The 20,679-nt window shown below is 38.1% G+C and overlaps 1 protein-coding gene across 1 annotated transcript; it reads left to right on the top strand.

Moving 5' to 3' along the window:
- Nucleotides 1–204: 204 nt before the first annotated feature.
- On the top strand, nucleotides 205–17,870 carry KLRG1 (killer cell lectin like receptor G1). Its single transcript, XM_005898465.2, has 5 exons — nucleotides 205–354; nucleotides 3,330–3,434; nucleotides 5,434–5,594; nucleotides 16,241–16,341; nucleotides 16,679–17,870. The coding sequence occupies exons 1-5, from the start codon at nucleotides 273–275 to the stop codon at nucleotides 16,788–16,790; spliced, it is 561 nt and encodes a 186-aa protein (XP_005898527.2). The 5' UTR covers nucleotides 205–272; the 3' UTR covers nucleotides 16,791–17,870.
- The last annotated feature ends 2,809 nt before the right edge of the window (nucleotides 17,871–20,679 follow it).

Consider the following 20,679-nt stretch of genomic DNA (forward strand, 5'->3'; position numbering starts at 1 on the left):
GATCTAGAGAGTATGGTGAGATTAAATAAATAAAACATAAAAAAATCAGAGTTTAGAATATTAATTTCTATAGGCAGCCCCAGAGTTTGAATCATTTCCTGAAAAATTACTTCTGCTTTTGTCATGCTGGCCCATTTTTTTTTTTTTTTTTATAAAACCTTCAAGTTTCCTGCTAGCAGTTTAGAGATTGGGCTGTTTCCTCACTTACCCCTGTCTCTTCACGCTTGTATAATTTTATTCTCTCAACTGAATGTGAAAGATATTAGACGAAGATGACTGACAATGTTACTTATTCCATAATTAAGTCTTCTGCTGCACGCCAAGCTCTGAAGGACGACCGACAGCAGCAAGAAGGTGAGTTAACCGATCAAGTGTGGAAAACTGTCCATAGTCACCGTAGGCTAGGTGAATAAATGAGATGGAGAATACATTTGGAGTAGAGAATGCAGAAAAATAGAGGGTCATTTGGAGAAATGCCTTCAGTTCATTTTGAAGTCCAGAGTTGGAATATGAAAATTTTGTATGTGGTTGAGGATCTGATCTTAGGTTTCAGGTAAATTGTTTTCTAACCCTTCACTTCTATCATCTTATCTATGAAACACAAGCTGGGGCAATTTTGTCTTTATTGCTCCTGAACTAAAGCAAGAAATTTGTTGGGAGAACTTTATCTCTTTGTGAATGTTTGGGGCAACTGTGGACCAGCTGTGCAAATTCTAGGCATCTCTGTTTTTCTGGCTATGAAATGAAGAGAAGGACACCAATAATTTTGCCACAGGGTTATATTAAGATTTTGTCAGAAAAGAAGTTAATTCATATAACTAGGTCTTCCCCACACCCCCGGTGTTGCACCAGAAAGGTGCCAAGTGTAGAAAGAAGGTATTAAGAGCGTTACAGATACTAGACCCTGTGACTCTGGGAATTTGAAGATGAAACAAACCATTCTTACATGGAACCCCGAGAAAACACTTGCTGAGACAGGCAGATAACTGTGCAAGTGCCAAAATTAATATTTGATTTCATATCTTGGGGAGCAAACTCCCATGAAGTGCATTCTTTAGTGTAGCTCCATAAGGTTTCTCTCTTTTTTGCCTCCTAGTCTTACTATTACAAGTTTTAGTGTTGTCCCTTGAAATCACTGCTATAATTTGCTAAATCATTCCACTATACTTAGACATTTAGATTTATTTCTATTACTGTAAATTATAGAGCATTTAATGTTTTATTTGTACTTATTTTTCCTTGTTTGGGGTTATATCTGTGCTAATTTCTAAGGAATAGAAATGTTAAATAAGAAAGAATGTGCATTTTAAAGTTTGTGTATATGATCACACAATTCGTGATAAGTTGAAACTTGACTATAATTTTAATTTCTAGGCAAGTGGTTTTTGTTTGTATCCAGTGGACACTGCACATTCTTATTTATTGCCAGTATGCTTATTCCTACACCAGCTTTCTGGGGTGTTCTGCTTGGTAATGGGAAAATAGGTCAGGAGCATTAAAACAATATTAAAAATCTCTTTACAAAAGTATTGGTGGTGGTTTAGTTGCTAAGACATGTCTGACTCTTGTGACCCCACAGACTGTAGCCCGCCAGGCTCCTCTGTCCATAGGATTCTCCAGGCAAGAATACTGGAGTGGGTTGCCATTTCCTTCTCCAGGAGAAATTAAAAAATCAGTACATGCTTATTATAAGAATTAGAGAAACTATGAGAGCAGATATAATAAAATAAAATCACTAATAATTTTACAACATGGTGATCATCACTATTACTATTTTGACATATTTTTGCTTTTTTATACAGACTTTACTACAAGTACTTCACTAAGAGTCTTTTAATATAAAGTACAATAAAATATTAAATTTCAGTTAATTTTTTTAACTGAATTGTGGTTGCACATATACAATTTATGCAATTATGTTTTGAACTTTTTTTACACTTAGTGTAATATCTAAAATCAACATTTATTTCATTAAATATTGTTCTATAGTGCAAATGCATTTTTTGTATCACTAAAAAATCAAATGCTTTTGGATTTATCAGTCAAAATAGTTAAAATACACAACTCTCTCATTTTAAGCTATTTTCACTATGAATTTCTTTAAGAAGTTCAAAATACATCCTAGATACCTACATCTACAGTATCATTTACCTAAAATTTAAATTTGAAAGTGAGGCCCAAATAAGCAGAATTATTTTCTCAATTTACAAATTAAAGGCTATCAAATAAAGGAGTCAAAACTAGAACTTAAATGCCTTACTTTATAAATTTCTGCCTTTCACACTATCAGTCCTACACAATCAGACTATGGGATTGCTACCATTTTAAAATAAAAAATTGGTGTGAAAAATCTGTTATTTTCCAAATGAAAAAAATACCATTCTTAGGTATACATTGTATACAACAGAGTTAATATGAAGTAATGTCCTATCCTTAAACAAATTATCAACCTAAACTGATCACTCTTCCAATTATGACAGGTTCTAAAGCACTTGTGAGGTGTCAGTTATTTTATTTTCATTTAAGTTTTATTTATATCAATTTTGAATAAATAATACATCATATGGTTCAAAATTTAAAAAGTATAGAAGAAAATAAAAAGTCTTCCTCCTATCTCTGTCCCCATTGACCTGTTTCCCCTCCCCAAGGCAAGCAACCTTATCAGATGCATGTGTCTATTTTCAGAAATGCCTATTAGCTACACTGTTTCACAAACAGACTGTTTTGTTAACTGTTTCCCTTTATATTCCTTGAAAAATCACTCCATATATATAAAAAAAGCTTGTCTTTGTTTTTTTGTTAGAAATTGCATATTGACTTTATGGCTACGTCAGAATGTATTTGACTCATCTTTTATTGATAGGTTGAATTTAGTCTTTTTCTCCTACAAATATTGTTGCTGAGTGGCCTTAAAAAAATGACATTTTATACATGTGTGAATGTCTGCAGGAAAAATTTCTTGAAGACAAATTGCTGAGTCAAAAGGTAAATTAATGCCTTTGTGATTTGGGGACACAGCCAAACTGCCATCCAAAGAAGTTGTTCCAATTTATATTCTCACCACTAAAGCATGAGACTGTGCAAGCCACAGTTTCAAACAAAATGTATGTTTCACTGGATAAGTAAAATATATTCCTTGATAAAGTTAATGGTGGCCACCCTCAACTTCAGAGCGTGGCCCTGACAGATCCAGGAAAGGAAACTTTAAGGCCTGGATTGCAGTTCCAACCAGGCCAAATTGCTTCCAGATCCCAGCTATCCTTCCCTGACCTTTTCTCCTTCAACTTTTATTCTGACTCAGGATGTTTTTTTGGATTCTATTCTTGCAGCTTCTTCCTCGAGATCCCCTCGCTCTTACCATGTGGCGATAGCTCTGGGGCTTCTGTCCACCATTCTAGCAAGTATGCTGCTATTGCAGTGGATTCTGTACCGGGGTAAGTGCTAACTTAAACCAAAATTTGTGTATAAAAGCAATATAACATAACAGAAAACTTGAAAAATAGTCCCAGCAAAATAAACCAACATACACAAGAGTATCTCCCAGGCATAGTCTTCTAGTTTTTGAGTACATGCATTTGTGTTAAGTATTTATTCTTTTAACAGGATTTCAGTTAAGTCCTCTAAAATCCCCCTCACCTCACTTTTTTTTTTTTTTCAATAAGGCTGGATATAGTTCTGATCACAATATGCTTATAATTTTGTGTATTGCTTTTTGGTTTGATATTGTGTCATAAACATTTTCCTACCTACTACCATATTTAGCATGAAAATCAAATTATAATTTTAGTATTGTGTTTAACTTTTCACATGAGATATACTATAATTTAATTAAGCATATTCTAATTTTTCCCATTTAGTGAGCTTTCCCATTTTCTAAAATGAATTTTTCTAGATTTAGTTCTACATCCTTACATATGATGATCCAGAGAGCCTTCGGTTTTTGTTTCACAATCCAGAGTTCTAACTTAGGTTTTTGTTATCTGAGCATGATTGTTAGTGACAGGCTATTGCTATTGTTGTTTTGTGGCTAAGTTGTGTTTGACTCTTTCTGAGACCCTGTGGGCTGTAGCCTGCCAGGTTCCTTTGTCCATGGGATTTCCCAGGCAAGAATACTAGAGTGGATAACCATTTCCTTCTCCAGGGGATCTTCCAAATCCAGGGATCGAACCCAGGTCTCCTGCATTTCAGGTAGATTCTTTACTGAGCCACTAGGGAAGCCCCAAATGACTGGTTGGACGGACTTTATTAATTGGGGTACTAAGGGTTCAGTCTTAGGACCTCTACGTTAGATACAAGTTCAACTTTTGACAGAAGGAGACTCCTAGGCAAGTCAGGAATTTTTCCTTCAGGCTGGATACCATCACAGTTGTATGGAAAAAGCACAAATTATAAGGTGTCGACTTCATAGCTTGATCTCCAGAACCCTATGCTGTTCCCATGCCAGGCCTTCCTACAGAAAGGTTGTCTAAAGGTTGACTACTTTCTCTACTTTTTAACTTCAAATCTGGAATAGATATAAAATCTGCTCTTCAATTATGTATCCACACGTATGCTCACTCGATATAATGGTTCACACTTGCCTATTGTGAGATTGTGTTTATGGTGGGTTTATACAAATATGTCTTGTGGAAATAGAAAATCAATAGAATTTTGGAATTTTCATTGAAATTACCTCGAAAGCGTTTTCATTTCCCTTTCATTTTCACAAATCTATAGCACAACCATTTTAAAGGAATGAGAGTGTCTGTATATAAAAGAGCTCAGTGAGGAGAATGGCATGACTTTTTGCTTTAGCAGCTGATATCCTTCTCTGTCAGAAAATCTTTTTTTTTTTAAATATCTAGAAAGAATTCTTTCTGATGAAGTATGTCTTTTATCCAATTTTCAGTGAATTTTTAATGCATTTGTGATTGAAAAAAAAAACCCAAACAGCCTTTGATTCTAGATAAGTTTGCTCTTTCTCATTTCTGTCCTTTTCTTTTGCACTATTATGGAGTGTCAGACTGAAGTTGCATATTCTGAAAGATTCTACCTGAGTGAAGCAATGTGCATTATGCAGTTACACAATGTATGCTCTGAGCCTATATAAATAATACAGCAATACATTCATGCAGATACACTGTTATATTACCTGTTTTGTATATGTCACACGTGCATACTAATGTCTAGCACAAACAAGGGACTCTCTTCCCAGTCCTCAGCCAGCTTGTATCCATTTCCTTCCCTGCCCCTTCACATCCTTGCTTAATAGAATGTTCAGTAGTAGTAATAGACTTGGACATTGTCAGATATTTAATTTGAGACTGTGCATTGTTGTACATTTCTCTAAACCTTAATCTGAAAGGTAGAGGGCAGGAAAGACAGTTTATCCCCCATTTCATTGCCAAGATCAAGTGATCCATAAAGATGTGACCCAAACCTCTTCTTTTCCAGGTTCCAAGTGTGCTGGCTGTCCTCACTGCCCAGACCACTGGATGGGGTATGGTGACCACTGTTATTACTTTTCAGTGGAAAAAAAGAGCTGGAATTCTAGCCTCGAATTCTGCTTAGCCAAAGACGCGCATCTCCTTATGTTTACAGACAGCAAGGAAATGGTAAGTGCAAACATTTAGTAAATGTAGGAGGTTTTGTTGGAGAATGCTGTTCAAATGTATCATGTATCCTCTTTTGAGGAGCAAAAGAAATGTTCTTTCCTTTTCCTCCCCCAACAACCCTCATTTATATACCTAGATGCTCCAATTGGTATGTATGCATGTGTGTGTGTGTGTGTTGGAGGTGGCAGGATGGTGAGTATTATGGGGAAGAATTAGACCATAAATACAAGTCTTCTGTTGTGGCTCAGTGGGTAAAGAATCCGCCTGCAATGCCGGAGACCTGGGTTCGATCCCTGGGTTGGGAAGATCCCCTGGATAAGGGAAAGGCTAATTACATAGGGTCTCAAAGATTCAGACATGACTGAGCGACTTTCACTTTCACTTCACTTTCACAAATCTAATAAAAGAAAGCATTAGATCCAGACACATATGAGTCTAACAGTAAAGAGGCACTTTACTCACTTTACAAGTTTCACCAGCTCTCTCTCACCAGTAAGAGCTGGGGGAACTTGGGATGGAGGGAAAGAGAGGTAGCCTGGGGACTTAGTGCCTTCTTCATAATATTTTGCCTTCATTCATTTGAATTCAATAAGTCTAGACTAGGAATCAGTTGGGGTTGTGCTGAGGGCATGAGGAAGAAGCAGTTTCAGAAACTTGAGAAAGAAGGAAGGAAAGTGTGTGTGTGTGTGTGTGTGTGTGTGTGTGTGTGACTTTACACTCCTTGCAGAGTTGAACTGCTGGGCTCCACTTCCTACTGGCATCTCAGATCCTTCCTGTCCACCTAACTGTCAGGAAGTGAGTTCTTTATGAATCCTGGAGCATCTCAAAGTAACACAAGGAGTTGACATCCTGAGGTTACCTGGTACGAAAATCAATCAAATTCTAACCTGTCAACTTAAATAACATATGCAAAGAAAATAAGGAATCCTCCTTAGGTTTTTGTGCTAATTTCATGCTGAGTTTTCTGTTTTGATATTGTTTTACACCTTCCTTTTGGGGTAGATTCACAGAGAAGAGTTTATTAAGAACTCAACTATATTAAACATCCCTTGGGGTAATTCTGAGAAGCAATGAATTACTCTGAAGCAGTTGGAGAGAACATACGGTCTATAAAGTCTGTAACTTCCTATTTTAAGAGAAGACTCAAGCATCTGGATTCGTGTTATCTCATTCTTTTGAAATTCTGCATTAACTCTAACTTCAAATCAGTGCACTTGTGTGATTTACTTTTCCTTTATCCTTCCATGAACTAGGTGACAGAATGCACTGGGGTGTATTCTTTAGACCTACTGAATCATGGTTTTATGGCACTTTCTGGACCTTTTTGCAGCAACTCCTATTCTCATTCTGATACAACTCCATCTGAGTTCTTAGGCTGAGTGAAATCAATAGCAGAAGTGAGCAGACAGCTTGAAAGACTGTTGAGGAAACACTGATAAACAGAGTAGTGAATCATAATACAAGACAGTGCCCAGGAGAATTGCAGAGAGGCAGCTACCATAATTGCAGTGTGATAATGACGGCTGCAACCCAGGATAGCTGGGAGGTGGGCGTGGCTCTGTTTCTCTGAGGTCCCCTGGAGGAATGTATGAGTGTTAAAGGATTTCATCTTTCCATTCTTTCTCTACTTACTGTAAATCCTGATCTACCATTGAGTAAGCTGAACAGAGTTACGCTGGCTGCATTTCCAAAACTGGTTTATTTCCTTTTAAGGACCCTTGATTCAAATCAGTCCTGGAAAGGATATTCTATGCTCTCAGTAGAATATCCCTGAGAGATTGCATAGCAACTAGAGATAAGTCTTATATCTGATTTTCCTGTGGAATTTTGCTTGGTTCTCTGGCCTGATTCTTTTTCTTTCCCTCAGCTTTTGTAAGATCCTGTAAAACCAACTTGACTTATGTCTAGTCTGTTGATTTTGTTGTACCAGTGTTGTTATTCTTTTATTCTCACGGCAATATTTATATACTAATTTAAGATAAATGCTTGCTTTTCCTAGTATTGCACATGACAAGTTGCTTCAGTTGTGTCCTACTTTTTGTGACCGTAGGGACTGTAGCCCGCCAGGCTCCATTACCCATGGAATTCTTTGGGCAAGAATACTGCAGTGGGTTGCCATGGCCCTCCTCCAAGGGATCTTCCCAACCCAGGGATTGAACCTGCATCTCTTGGGTCTCTTGGATTGGCAGGCAGATTCTTTACTGCTAGCACTACTTAGGTCTAAACAGCTACCAAAACAGCATAAAAATCTATGAAAACCAAAGTTTTCTGACATTCCAGTGGTGGAGAATACTGCTAGGGAATTAGTTTGCTCTATGCTAGAGGCTCCAAGGCTATCAGAAGTGTCCCTCTTACACTGTTAAATAGTTATCTTTCAGTAAGATATATAACAATAGTCCCCCTCTTAGATCAGTTATAGATAGCCAAGCTTATAAGGAAAATAATAAAAATAGAAACTACCGTGTGTTGAGCACCTGCTATGTGATAGGAATTCAATTCTATTTTATTATTCTTAATCTTCACAGCATATTCTATGAAGTAGAATTCAACCACTCTATTTCATTGAGTGAATAAAATTCAGAAGAGTTAGTGAGCAAGTCCAAGGCTACAAATCTGACAGAGCCAAACTTTCTTTTCAGAGCCAGATTTTAAACTCCATACCAACCCACCTTTTAAATTCTTGCAGAAATACTGTGTTTAACAGCTTTCAGAATCCATCTTGTGCACGCTGAAAAATGAAATCACTTTTTCAGTTGTTTGTCTTCTGGTTCCTTTGCTGTACAAATAATGTTTAAAATATTATTTGAATTTGAATCTGGGATGTATATTTTATGGCCCTTGGGATTTAAATATTTTTAAATAGTGAGGTGTTCACTTATTTTTCTTTTTTACTATCCTTAAAATTTATTTACATGAAAATTATATGCTGACGTGTTCACTTATTATCTCTTTTTTGTGCTTGGACTTCAAGATTTATTTTATTTTTGAGAAAATGAAAAAAATTGAAGTTGAATTGTTCTGTTATTTCCTCAATGTTCTGTTTACCTTATGGCAACTACTCTTTCTTGCTCTTCCTGTTCTTTGAATTTATCTTTCAGTTCAGTCAGTTCAGTCCCTCAGTCATGTCCGACTCTTTGCAACCCCATGAATCGCAGCACGCTAGGCCTCCCTGTCCATCACCAACTCCCAGAGTTCACTCAGACTCATGTCCATCGAGTCAGTGATGCCATCCAGCCATCTCATCCTCTGTCGTCCTCTTCGCCTCCTGCCCCCAATCCCTTCCAGCATCAGAGTCTTTTCCAATGAGTTAACTCTTCGCATGAGGTGGCCAAAGTACTGGAGATGCATCTTTAGCATCGTTCCTTCCAAAGAAATCCCAGGGCTGATGTCCTTCAAAATGGACGGGTTGGATCTCCTTGCAGTCCAAGGGACTCTGAAGAGTCTTCTCCAACACCACAGTTCAAAAGCATCAATTCTTCGGCACTCAGCCTTCTTCACAGTCCAACTCTCACATCCATACATGACTACTGGAAAAACCATAGCCTTGACTAGACGGACGTTTGTTGGCAAAGTAATGTCTCTGCTTTTCAATATGCTGTCTAGGTTGGTCGTAACTTTTCTTCCAAGGAGTAAGCGTCTTTTAATTTCATGGCTGCAATCACCATCTGTAGAATTTATCTTTAGATATGTTCAAATTCTTGATTTTTGTTTTTGTTTTTTTCTCCATATAGATAAGTTTATTTTGATTGTTAACTTTTGTTTCTTATAGTTGTTGGTGTGTTATTTTAAAATATATGCTGACTAAAGAGTTCCCTGTGGAAATACTTTGGTTTCTTTACACCTATCCTGATGCTCCTCCCAGTATAACATCTTTCTTCCTCATTATCATAATTTGAGATTATATCTTCAGACTTTATTGCTTTAACAATCTCTCGTTCAACTTGAACCATCATCCCTGTTAGAGTTTATGACTTTGGGATTGTCCCTATCTTCTCCCTGAAGTTTCAGTATTGACTTTTCTTGTATTTAAGGTTTGAAAGTGAAAGTGAAGTCGCTCAGTCGTGTCCGACTCTTTGCGACCCCATGGACTGTAGCCTACCAGGCTTCTCCGTCCATGGGGTTTTCCAGGCAAGAGTACCAGAGTGGGTTGCCATTTCCTTCTCCAGGGGATGTTCCCAACCCAGGGATCGAACCCAGGTCTCCCACATTGCGGGCAGACTCTTTACCCTCTGAGCCACCAGAGAAGCCATCTAATTATATCGAAGGTTTCCTTCTGTGACTATAAAGACTATGATAACATGGTCACTTATCCCCATAATGTAAAGTAGATTCAGGTTATTAAACAGCTTCATTTCTTTCAGAGAGACATGAGTTTGTTTTTACTAAATTGCTTACTAGCTATGTGAGCTTCAGCAAGTTTCTTAACCTCGTTGACTCTCAATTTCCTCATGTACCAAGTGGAGAAGTTTTTTTCCAGAATCATTACAAGTATTAAGTGAGAAAAATCTATGTGAAATTTTTTTTTTAACATAGGAGGAATCACTTCATTTTAGTTTTCCTTCTTTCCATTTTAATTTCCTTGACACTTGAAATAAAGCCCAGATTTGAAATAACTTTTGTTTTTCTTTTCTGTCTCCCAGAGTGTGAAATTTCAGTAAAATATGTATCACAAAGTAAATTATGATTTGTTGAATTGAGTTTTTCCCTTTTGAGGAAATCTGAAATGATATGTTCGAAGATAGAACTAAATGGCTGGAAGCAGATGGTAGATGATAGGAGAATTGTTTTACTTGAGGTCTTTGTAGTCTGGTAATGTGTGTGTGTTTATCACCCTTTCTTCATAACCAAATAAAGCAACCATTATGAACTTCAAGCCAAAGCATATCTTTGGTAGGTAGGTTAGGATACTTCTCACTCCTTTTTTTTTAACTTAAAAAGTGTGGTAAAGCATCAATAACATACAACTTACTATTTTGACAATTTTCAAGTATATAATTAAGTGGAATTACGTATATTCACATCATTGTGCAACTGTGACCACTGTTCATTTCCAGAACCTTTTATATCACCCCAAACAGAAACTCCACACCCAGTAAACAGTAACTCCCCATAACCCCACCCCCCAGACCCTGGTGACTACTAGTCTAATCTTTTTCTCTCTGAATTTTCCTCTTATGTCCTTTTGTATCTGGCTTATATTATTTCATTGGCTTCTTTTGTTTGGCATGTTTCCAAGGTACATCTGTGCTGTAGCAGGTATCAGAATTTCATTCCTTTTAAAGGCTGAATAATATTCCATTGTATGGATAGGACCACATTTTGTTTATCCATTCATCTGTTGATGGACAGTGTTTTACTATTTTTTTTTCTTTCATAATTGAAATTGTACTGATGGTTTTGAAGATCAGTATTTTGTTGTGTTGTTCAGTCACGTCTGACTCTTTGTGACCCCATGGACTGTAGCCTGCCAACCTTCCCTGTCCTTTACTATCTCCCAGAGCTTGCTCAAACTCATGTCCATTGAGTCAGTGATGCTATCCAACCATCTCATCCTCTGTCATCCCCTTCTCCTGCCTTCAGTCTTTCCCAGCATCAGGGTCTTTTCCACTGAGTCAGCTCTTTGCATCAGGTGGCCAAAGTATTGGAGCTTCAGCTTCAGCACCAGTCCTTCCAATGAATATTCAGTGTTGATTTCCTTTAGGATTTACCAGTATACAGAAGTTTAAATTTGTGTATAATTCTTAACATTTGTACCAAAAATCTAAAAAAAACCCATGTAATTGTGATTCATTTCTGAACAATTATCCAAGTTATTCTCCAGTTTAAAATGTGAAGGCAAACTTGTTTTAACAGTATGTTAAGTATGAATGCCTTCAAGTGTTCATACACTGTTATATCATATGTCCCACGGATTCACAATTTGAAAATTCATTAGTAGTGTATATGATATTAATCTTTCACAGCAGATGAAGAAAGTTACTAGGAAAACTGGACTACCTGAACAAAGATGTTACAGAGTACACAAAATTCTGACAGGGAGAGCGGAGATCAAGGCGTGATTTTTCTTTTAAGAAACAATTTCACCAAAACCAACTTGGGAATAAAAGTAATTCAAAGTGTCCAAGACATGTTAAACACACAACTGACTCCAGTTTGCCATTTAGTGTGCTTTGTATTGGAGGATATAAAATCTAGTCCATCTATGCAATGTTAAGCTGATACCCAAGACAATCAAAGCCTCTGTATTCAATATCCCTCTATTTTCTGGTTGTACCAAAAAAAAAAAAAAAAAAAACAAACCACTAAATGATTTCACCTCTTAAGGAAAAGCAGTTAGCACTTAAAAAATGGAATAATGTTGAATTTCCTCCTTCTTAAAAATGTTTCCAGAGCTACTCACAATTTTGCATTTACAAAATAGTTGATAAACATATTGCCCTGTATTGTACAAGAAGGGAGACAGGGACCACTAAGACTGGGCGGTGATTTGAATCAGATTTGGCTTCTTTTGTCTCCTGCTTCATCAGAGGCTGGGTTCTCCTCGCTCTTAGTTTCTGTTTTCTGCAGGTAAATCTTGTGTCTTGGTTAGCCTGTTTTCCTCGTGTTCTTTTTTCCCCTTTTGTTTGTGGGTTTTTGTGGTTTTTTTGGTCTGAAGATTTATCCTTTCCTTCCACCATTTTTTGGTTTCCACTCTGATTTCCTCTTTTTTGCAGGAGCAGGTTAGCAGAGAACCATATCTCTTGGGCTCTCCCTTTGTTGCTCCCTGGGTGGAGCCGACCTCCTTCCTGGGCACTGCAGGAGCAAGAACGTGCCACGTGCCTGTGGGCAGGTGCGCCGTGGAGACTTAGTGAAGAGGGAGTGCGGGTCCTCCTGCCACCCCAATTGGTGGGACCCCAGCGTTTCACTCTTTTAAAGAGAGTGCTCGGTTTACACAGCAAGGCTTACTAACTTTTAGTATTGTGCACATACACAAAATTATAGAGGAAATTCTTATCAATATTAAATTCTAGTAATTTTGTACCCTGTCCAGTTTCCCTTAAATCTCTTTATGTATCTGCATGTTTTTATATGCTAGTAGTCAATGGAGACGGAGAAGGCAATGGCACCCCACTCCAGCATTCTTGCCTGGAAAATCCCATGGACGGAGGAGCCTGGTGGGCTGCAGTCCATGAGGTCGCGAAGAGTCGGACACGACTGAGCGACTTCGCTTTCACTTTTCACTTTCCTGCATTGGAGAAGAAAATGGCAACCCACTCCAGTGTTCTTGCCTGGAGAATCCTAGGGACGGTGGAACCTAGTGGGCTGCCATCTATGGGGTTGCACAGAGTCGGACACGACTGAAGCGACTTAGCAGCAGCAGCAGCAGTCAATGGAGAAGGCGATGGCACCCTATTCTAGTACTCTTGCCTGGAAAATCCCATGGGCGGAGGAGCCTGGTTGGCTGCAGTCCATGGGGTCGCTAACAGTCGGACGTGACTGAGCGACTTCACTTTCACTTTTCACTTTCATGCATTGGAGAAGGAAATGGCAACCCACTCCAGTGTTCTTGGATGGAGAATCCCAGGGACGGGGGAGCCTGGTGGGCTGCTGTTATGGGGTCGTACAGAGTCGGACACGACTGAAGCGACTTAGCAGCAGCAGCAGCAGCAGCAACAGCAGTCAGTGCTTACATTCTATAGGATATATTTGAAAAGTCTGAAAACAGAGGATAAAGTTATTTTTAAATAGTATATTTGTTAAACTTTCACGTAATATGCTCAATGTGTGTTTATTCAGCTTTCCAGACACATTTTCAAGTGAAATAACTCTAAATTGAAAACAATAGATCTAAATAATTTTAGACTTTATGGGTGCTCCGTATTGTACTTTTTTTTTTTCAAATTAATAACTACATGTATTGTGATAAGTACTTCACCCGAAAAAGTGTCTGGAGATTGAAGAAAAAATGTAAGTTATTTTATTTGAAAACATAACATACCTATTATTTAAAATTACATATTTACCCTATGTAAATATCTAGGCTTTTTGGATACCATATGTTCATGTTTTGCTTTTGTAACGTAGCATAATTTCATTCCTTTTTCCACACGTTAAATGATTACAGATACTTATCTTTTAAAATTCTGTATTATTCTATTTTTGCTTAACTGTTTTCGTATTTCTAGAAAAAAATCTGATTTCCAATTTTTAAGCAGCTACAAGCATATTTATATGAATTATTTCCTTGAGGTTAGTTATTTAGTATATAGTCCCTGAAATTAAGTTAGCCAATCAAAGATATGTCCAATTTAGTAGCTTTGGTATTTTAGTAGTTTATCTCCATATGGACTGAAATATCTTAGCTATATCCTGTAAACCATGTTCATTTTGGCAGTGTAAGGAGTATGTTCTATACCTTAGCAGTATTTTAATTACAATTTAAAAATATTGCCTGCAAAAACATATGTGTGCATGTGTAAGACATAAATATTGACCTTAAAAATAAAATGCAAAGGAAAGAAAAAAATGTATCTGATTTCACTTGTTTGTGTTCTGTCTTCATCTTGCTTTTAGGTTTTATACTTTTTCCTCTCTAAGGTATAACCAAACATTACTAGTTCTAAAGTGACATAGCACCTCATTGCCTAGTTCACACCTTCTCTGCAAGATAAGCCTTCTGAGGTCACACCCTTGCAATAAACACTCTTGTTTATGCTTTTATGTTGCTTCTACGGTAACGCACACACATCATTCATGAGTCCGTAGAACCCTATAGATAATCGCACTCTGGTTCTAAAAGCTTCTTTCAAGTGGGATGTTGATTTTCAAGTGAAAGTGATCCAGTAAACATTTGCCCTGTCCAGCCTCATCAGGGAGAAGTAGTAAGCTGGCAGAATCATGTGACTTAGAATTGTATGGATCTTGAGAGTAGTGATCAAGTGTAGGATTGGAGTTTGTGAGTATTATCGAATCCCAGCTCTTCAGACTCTAATTGAGGTCTGTGTTTATATCTATTTATTTATTTAATGAATGAAGTCTATTCATTTCTGTGTTTCATTAGCTGTCATTCCTCCCACTGAAATGCAAGGAAGAAAGAAATGGACAGTTTTTCTTATAATCTTATTGGAAGAATGAGGATAAACTCACTTTTTTCCTAATTTAAGTAATCATTTTAAGCAAATTGTTTAAGTACTACACAAAAGGTTTCCAGCTAATCTGGAAATTAGGATGTCATTTCATTTATCCTACCCTTCCTTTACACTTCAGACCCTGTCCCCCCACCAGCATACACAATTAAGTACTTGCTGGGAATATAGGGCCATATCCAAGGTGGTAGTTTACTTGTTGCTAAATATATTTATTACACTAGCACCAAATCCTATACAAAATTAGTCTTCTGGGATTTAACCTTTATTTTATTTCATTGTGTTTCTAGAGACACTTCCATTAGGATATAAACTCTTTCATTTGCCGGTCAGACTCAACAGAGCAAAGAATCTTATTTCTGTTCTAGTGGGTAGCTTGGGACATGTAAAGAGTATAACCAACTTAACCTTACCATCATCTTTTTCCTTAAAAACTGTGTTTATTTTTTCTTGCCATATGGAAGATTGATGAGGACTTGGAGAATGAGAGTTTAGTGGGGAAAAAACAACAATGCAAATACATTGTTGCAAGTTTAATAATAACATAAGTGTTAAATGATGATGTGAAATATGAGTGTGTTCACAGCAGTATTTAGCTTTTTTTTTTTTCAAAGTTATTTGAATATATATTTATCTGGTATTTATCTGAATACCTATTTGGTGCTCCATCTAATCAAGGAAGAAGTTGCAGTGGAAGGTAGAGATGTAATAGTTATCTTATCTGTCATGATCTAAGAGTGTAATTATAGGCATGAAGTTCAATTCTAGGAAGTATTGCACTCTGCAACCGACACATCTCTAGAATGAAGGTTTGAAAGAGAGAGTAGTTATTTGGAGTAGGTGGTTGTTTCAGTCTGCTACGACTGCTATAAACCATAGACAGGGTGGGGGAGCTTAGGCCGCAGACATTTCTTTCTCAGAGTTCTGGAGGCCAAGTCCAAGATCAAGATGCTGGTAGACTTGGTTTCTGGTGAGAAACTTCTTCCTGGCTTGCAGACAGCTGCCTCTCATGTGGTGGTGAGAGACTGCATGCTAAGTTGCTTTAGTCGTGTCTGACTTTTTGTAACCCTATGGACTATAGCCCGCCAAGCCCCTCTGTCCATGGGATTCTCCAGACAAGAATACTGAAATGGGTTGCCGTGCCCTCCTCCAGGGGATCTTCCTGATCCAGGGATCAAACCCACGTCTCTTGTATCTGCTGCATTGGCAGGTGGATTCTTTACCACTAAGCCACCTGGGAAGCCTTTTCCTCTTCCTTAAGAGCACTAATCCCATTTTTAGTGTGGGGGCCACCCTGAAGACCTCATCTAAACCTAATTACTGCCCAAAGGCTACTTCCAAATGCCATCACTTTGTGATATCAGAGCTTCAACATAGCAATCTAGGGAGGGAGGGGACACACACATTCAGTTCATAAATAACAGTGATGAGAGACGGTGTAAGGAAAAACAGTGTTACCATGACCCTACATCTCTTTTTAACCTTTCTGCATTTTTTCATCTTCTGAAACCTCTCATTTAGATCGAGCTCCAAAATCTCCTCAGTCAGGAATTTTACTGGATTGGTCTGAGAAACAGTTCTGGCTGGAGGTGGGAAGATGGATCAGCCTTAAACATCTCAAGGTGAGGGGCTTCAAAAGAGTGCAGAGAGAGAGAGAAGAGAAAAGAAAAGGGGAAAAGAAATTATATGTCTGGGAAAATAGACTAAAGATAATGGATGGAGAGGAGAGGAAAGAAAAAGGAAACAAGGAAGGAAATCAATAGTTGATAAGGGCAAGAAAAAAAAGAGAGGACACTTTAAAGAGGATAATGAGTAATTTTTATTCTGCAGTTTTGGGAGCTGAGAGAAGTGAGGTCTGAATGGCAGAAAGAATTTGCTCATTTTTAATCTTTTCATGCCTTAGAACTTCCTTTACTCTGCACGTCACCTTAAGTGATTGATTTTTTTGGTTCCTTACAGAATTGCTTCAAACAGCTTGGTACAGAATTGTGGTACCATCAGCAAAGGTGGTCTCCTGGCCTCTAGCTGTGAGGTTGATTTTCCGTGGGTCTGTAAGAAGGTCAGACGTTGATGAATGTTCCTTCTGTCCTGTGGCTCCCTAAAAAGAGGGAGATGACCTCTCGTGAGCACACCTTTAGTGAGTGCTGCCCTTCTAGCACGTAAGTTAGATGTGGGATCAATGCCGCCTCCCTGGGACTGATGGCTTCTTGCTGGACTCTCTTTGAGAGAACTTAGATGTTATCTTAACATTTTAAAGAGTGCAGGCAAATTTGTGAAATAGATAAGGTTTGTTTTTAGTATCCCTCTCTCTAGTGACTAAGGTTGTTGGCTTAGTCATCCCCATCATCTCTGTCAAAAATACCTTTAAAATGTTATATTCTGAGCTGAGCTGATGAAATCTGTGCAAATATGTACTATTGCGAGTGTATTACAGGGTTTTTCTGTGTGCTAGTGGGTTGACATGCTACTGCTCCCCGATAATATACTTTTATCCTAACAGTGCCTCTTTGCAGGTAAAACCTGAAATAAGTTGTGGAAGGTGAATGAGAGAGAGCAGGGTGGTGCTTTGTGTCTCAGCTCTTCACACTTCCGTAAAGAACTGGCCTTGACTGAATTTAGTTTTTTCGAAAATGCATAGTTGTGGTTGAATAACCAGTGTGTGACTGTATTTTCCTTGTTATGACTGTGATTTGCACCTTAATTTCACAATGTGAAATGTGGGCATTCTGGTAAAGGCATTATTATAGAGGAAAATTTACAGAAGCAGTTTATGTGGATTGATCTCCCAATTATTTTTGGCACAAATGACTAAAAAATAAGAAAAACATTATTTATCCTTAGTAGGGTTGGGCATAGATGAGAAAGCAAGGTGTTGTTTAGAGATAGAGGAGGGATTAGTAGGACATAATGACAAATGAAATTAAAGGGAAAGAAGGCACAGCATTGTCAATAGAATCTTGAAATAAAACAACTGCTTATTGTAGGTCAATAAAGCAAAGAGAAAGAAAAGATACAGGAGGGAATGATGAGGAGATTGTAATTCTGTACTGTTGACGACTATGGATTGTGGTGTTTATTTAAATTTCCCTTTTGCATTTTTTAGGACAAAGACTGTATCTAATCCACCCTTGTATCTCGAACACCTAAAATAGTGCTTGCTTGTATCAGTGAATATTCAATGCTTGAATAAAAAAAAATGGAATTTAAAATTTCTTATTCTAGTTGTTTCTATTAGCTCATGAGTTGACTAGAGGAATTGAACAAGAAACATGGTATATCTGAATCCTCCCTTAAACCTACCCATTTGAGCAGAGGACTAGTTTAATCTAGATATGGTCAACACTACATACATATATTAATATATTTGGGAATAGCACCCTTTATCTGGCACTAAACACATACTGTGTAGAGACCTAATCCTCAGGAAAAAATTAGAAACTATTTAAATATCTATCAATATTAAAATGATTAAATAAATAACCACCTTACTTCCTTTATTTTTTCTTCTGTAGGACAAACTTTTTAAAATGAGTATGTTTTTATCTTTTACCTGTACAACTTGAAAACAATAGTAATTAAGACACAATGAAACCAGTCCGCACCCTCTGACACCACTGTCGAGCTCTAATGTTGGTGAGGTGGCTTGGCCTTGACACTGCATTCAAGGGTTCGCTGGCTGGGGTTTTTCTGAGCTCATCCCAGGTGAAAGGCTAGTTTGGTTCTGTTGCTCTGGAGGAGAGTTAGCACTAGCTGTGTAGTCCCACTTGAGCTTTGAGTGACCTGCTTAATGCACCTTCTCTTTTTTTTCCCCTTTTAGATCAACTTTCAAAAGTTGCATTTTCTGAGGCTTTCTTTCCAATGCAGGGAATGTGGGTTCAGTCCCTGGTTGAGGAATGAAGATCCCACGTGCCCCACAGCTAAAGCCCGCATGCTACAACTAAGACCCGATGCAGCCAAATAAATTTAAAAAAAAAAGAAAAAACTTTAAAAAAGTTGCACCTTCTCTGCCCCCTCAAAACAAGTCCTACTTGTCTTCAAAAGGGCCACATCTTTGGTCACATGGACATAGGGTCAGTGACCTCACTGCACACATTCCAAATTTTGTCATGGATGCCAAGACTGCTCTTAGGCTTTTCTTGTCTTAGCTATAGTGATGTCCCAAGCTGTTTATATGTGATGTCTCTCCAAAGATGGGCTAGAATGTGCTCTCTAGATCCCCAGTAAAGAACTAAAAGTTTTTTTCCCCTTAGTTCTTCCTATTTTCTGCTTAAACAGTTTTTCATGACTTCCAATGCCCTGCATGACTTGTAAGCAAATATTTGCATCTAAGTGCTGCTGGCTGTGACAGGTATGGAATGCTCAACCGCTTTCCTGAAGACTGTTAGTTACACTGGTTCCTTGTATGTATGTGTGTGCTCAGTTGCTCGGTTGTGTCCAGCTCTTTTGTAACTCCATGGACCTGGAGTTCCCTAGGCTCCTCTGTCCAGAGGTTTCTCCAGGCAAGAATACTGGAGTGGGTAGCCATTTCCTTCTTCAGGGGATCTTCCCAACCCAGGGATTGAACCTGTGTCTCCCACATTACAGGTGGATTCTTTACCACTGAGCCACTGGGGCTCCTTCTATATATTTTTCCTTAGAAAATGCCTTGTCCCCTCTTAAGAGCTGTGGGAAGACAGTGGGAAGAGCACTGATGCTGGAGTCAATAAGACCAACTTAAAAATTTCTTTTTTGGCTATTATAAACAGTGCTGCGATGAACATTGGGGTACACGTGTCTCTTTCCCTTCTGGTTTCCTCAGTGTGTATGCCCAGCAGTGGGATTGCTGGATCATAAGGCAGTTCTATTTCCAGTTTTTTAAGGAATCTCCACACTGTTCTCCATAGTGGCTGTACTAGTTTGCATTCCCACCAACAGTGTAAGAGGGTTCCCTTTTCTCCACACCCTCTCCAGCATTTATTATTTGTAGACTTTTGGATCGCAGCCATTCTGACTGGTGTGAAATGGTACCTCATAGTGGATGAAACTGGAGCCTATTATACAGAGTGAAGTAAGCCAGAAGGAAAAACATAAATACAGTATACTAACGCATATATATGGAATTTAGAAAGATGGTAACAATAACCCAGTGTACGAGACAGCAAAAGAGACACTGATGTATAGAACAGTCTAATGGACTCTGTGGGAGAGGGAGAGGGTGGGAAGATTTGGGAGAATGACACTGAAACATGTAAAATATCATGTAAGAAACGAGTTGCCAGTCCAGGTTCGATACGATACTGGATGCTTGGGGCTAGTGCACTGGGACGACCCAGAGGGATGGTATGGGGAGGGAGGAGGGAGGAGGGTTCAGGATGGGAACACATGTATACCTGTGGCGGATTCATTTTGATATTTGGCAAAACTAATACAATTATGTAAAGTTTAAAAATAAAATAAAATTTAAAAAAATTTCTTTTTTGATATAGACCATTTTTAAAGTCTTTATTGAATTTGTTACAATATTGCTTCTATTTTATGTTTGGTTTTCTGGCTGTCAGGCATGTGGGAATCTTAGCTTCCCAATCAGAGACTGAACCTGCACCCCCTGCATCGAAAAGTGAAATCTTAACCTCTGGATTGACAGGGAAGTCCCCAAGAGCAACCTTTCCTCAAATCCTTTTTCAAATAATTGCTGTGTGACTTTAGGCAAAAATGCTTACCTTCTCTGAGCTTATATTGAGCCATTCTATATGATTGCTCTGTCCAAAACAGCCAGTCTCCCAGCTCTCTGTGACATCTGCTTGTTTAGTTTCTTCAAAGCTCTTGTCAGTCTTATTTTCTTTATGTGTTACTTCTATCAAATTATTATTTACCGTGTTTTGAAGATGTACATGCGCACAGGATAAAATTTAAAAGTTACAAGACATAGCCATGAAAAGAGTCTCTGCTCCACCTCTGATTGCCAGCTCACCAGTTCCTTG

This window comes from Bos mutus, chromosome 5 (genome assembly GCF_027580195.1).
Source record: "Bos mutus isolate GX-2022 chromosome 5, NWIPB_WYAK_1.1, whole genome shotgun sequence".
NCBI classification, from domain to species: domain Eukaryota; kingdom Metazoa; phylum Chordata; class Mammalia; order Artiodactyla; family Bovidae; genus Bos; species Bos mutus.